Source organism: Enhydra lutris, unplaced genomic scaffold, assembly GCF_002288905.1.
Source record: "Enhydra lutris kenyoni isolate GAN:26980312 unplaced genomic scaffold, ASM228890v2 scaffoldscaffold999, whole genome shotgun sequence".
In the NCBI taxonomy this organism is placed as follows: Eukaryota; Metazoa; Chordata; class Mammalia; order Carnivora; family Mustelidae; genus Enhydra; species Enhydra lutris.
Window position 1 is genome coordinate 1,849 of NW_019155083.1, and position 2,770 is coordinate 4,618.

General features: G+C 35.6%; 1 protein-coding gene across 1 annotated transcript; it reads right to left on the reverse strand.

The window, feature by feature from the left end:
• Positions 1-966: 966 nt before the first annotated feature.
• On the reverse strand, positions 967-1,904 carry LOC111140422 (olfactory receptor 6C3-like). The gene is given in 2 exon segments (XM_022492677.1): positions 967-1,208; positions 1,211-1,904. Coding segments are annotated over 2 exon segments (936 nt in total).
• Between the last annotated feature and the right edge of the window lie 866 nt (positions 1,905-2,770).

Sequence of the window (2,770 nt, forward strand, 5' to 3'; positions counted from 1 at the left end):
GTGTCTGTCTTTAGTAAAAACTAAGCAATATGTGCAGTTCCATAAGAGTTTGGAAAATGTAAAATAGAACAAGTATAAGTTCTTAGTCATTTTATTTTGTTTCATTTTCAAATCAGGTTATTATATCAGCTGTTATAGCTCAAGACCTCAGGCAAAAAACAACTTCTCAATTTACACATTTGTGAAAACGAGATAATCACTCTAATTTGCCATATAGCTTTGAAAACTAAATATGGTATGATTGAGGACATACCTAGTTGAGTATATGGCATAGAATAAATGCTCTCTACAAAAGAGATATTATTATTTGTGAAATTCCTATTAGACTTCCAGGTGGCATGAGTGTGACTTTAGGTGACTGCCTAAATACTCATTTATCTCATATTTTTAAATATAATACAGATAAACAAGGAGAATATATAAAATAAGACATAACATATACCTTAAGCATAACTACAAAATAGAAGAATATGACCTTCAAATAATTTATAAGCAGTAAAGTAAACATTCAAGCCTATACCTGAAGGGAGGAATTGGACAAACACTGCAGATATTATGTAAAAAAATATAGTTGTTGCAGATAATATATTTCATTTTTTATAACTTTAAGAAAGAAACTGCAATATCAGTAACAAAATAACATGTTAGAGTAAGTTGATTAAACTGTTTATTCCTTTAGCTATTATCATATACAATATTTGTATTATTCATAGCAATCAGCAGAATTAGGTATGTTTTATAGCCACTGCCTTTCTGTACAGAATTGTAACTAAATAAGGAAACGGAACCTACAGAGAGTTTGAAAGAAAGACATAACATAGCTACTTTTGGTTTAAAAGAAAAATTAAAGTGCTTTGCCTTGCAAGTATCTGTGAGATGGATATTGGAGGATACTATAGAAGTTGAAATTTTATTTGTCCATTATTGGATCTTTACAATGACATCTATTCATGTTAATACATATTTTCATTTTTTTCTAGAAAGCAGTACTTTATGAAGCAAGTTTCTGAAAGCTTGTTTTACTTGCTGATTCCTCAGGGTATAAATAAAAGGGTTCAACATGGGGGCAATTGAGGTGTTGCGAATAGCTACTCCTTTGGTCAGTGATGCTCTTTCTCTTGCTGAAGGCTTGACATACATGAATATACAGCTCCCATAAGAGATGGAAATGACAATCAAGTGAGAGGAGCACATGGAGAAAGCCTTTTCCTCTGACTAGAAGATGGGATTCTCAGGATGGTGTTAAGGATGCACAGGTAGGAGACAATCACTAATGCCAAAGTGAACAGCAGAGTGACAAAAGCAAAGTAAAAGCCAGTCATCTCCAAAAGCCATGTATCTGAGCATGAGAGTTGTAAGATGGGGAAAGAGTCACAAGAGAAATGATCAATTACATTGGAAGCACAGAAATCTAGCTGGAGGATGAGCATGAGTGGTGGGAAAATGGTAAGAAATCCTCCTAGCCAGGACCCAAAGACAAGCAGGGTGCAGATTTTTTTGCTCATGATGGTGGTGTAATGAAGAGGCTTGCAGATGGCAATGTGATGATCAAAAGACATGGCAGTGAGAAGAAAAAATTCCGAAACACCCATGAAGATGAAGAAAAATAGTTGAGCTAAACAATTATTATAGGAAATGGTCTTGATATTCATCATGATTGCCCCCAAAAATCTGGGGATAGAGACACTGGTGAGTGTAATTTCTAAGAAGGTGAAATTCTGCAGGAAGTAATACATAGGAGTCTTGAGATGACAGTCTGTCAAGGTGAGGATGATGATGGTTAGGTTTCCAGTGACTCTTAATGCATAAGCCATAAATAAAAAGATAAAGATTACAACCTGAAGCTGTGGGTCATGTGAGATGCCCAAGAGTATGAACTCTGTAATCACTGTAGGGTTTCTCATGCTGCTTTTTATTTTCTTTAAGCAAAATCTACTGTTGGGAAACAAGACAAAAAGAAAGAGTATGTGAATAGTAAGGGAACTGAGGATTTAAAAATTTTAATGTTCATATTATTAGCTGCAATGAAATGAAGCAATGGAACTTTTTTCCTGTGTGTAGTTTTTCAATATCCACTCAGTCTGTTAAAGTACATGTATTTTACACATACTCTCTTGAAAAGGAAAACCATATTCATAGGTCTATGTTAAAAGTCCCCTCATGAGTGACTTTACATAACACCTGTACCTGTAAGCAAACTGTCTATATATGCAACATATTTCTTTTTTTTTTAAAGATTTTATTTATTTATTTGACAGACAGAGATCACAAGTAGGCAGAGAGAGAGATAGGAGGAAGCAGGTTCTCTGCTGAGCAGAGAGCCCTATGTGGGGCTCCATCTCAGGATCTGGGATCATGACCCTAGCCGAAGGCCGAGGCTTTAACCCACTGAGCCACCCAGGTGCCCCAATGCAACATATTTCTTAATTTTTATTTCTTAATTTTTATTTTATTTTAATTCCAATGTTGGTAACACACACTGTTATATTCAATTCACTTGTACAATATAGTGATTCAACAATTGCATACATCACCCAGTGCTCATCAGGACCCTTGTAGTCCTTCCTTAATCCCCATCCCCTATTTCTCCCTTTCCCCCACCCATCTCCCCTCTGGTAATCATCAGTTTATTCTCTACAGTTAAGAGTGTCTTCTTTCCATAAAGGAGGAAAGAACATCCAGTGGGAAGAAAGAGAGTCTCTCCAACAAATGGTGGTGTAAACTGGCCAGCTACATGCAGAAGAATGAAAATATACCACTCTCTTACACC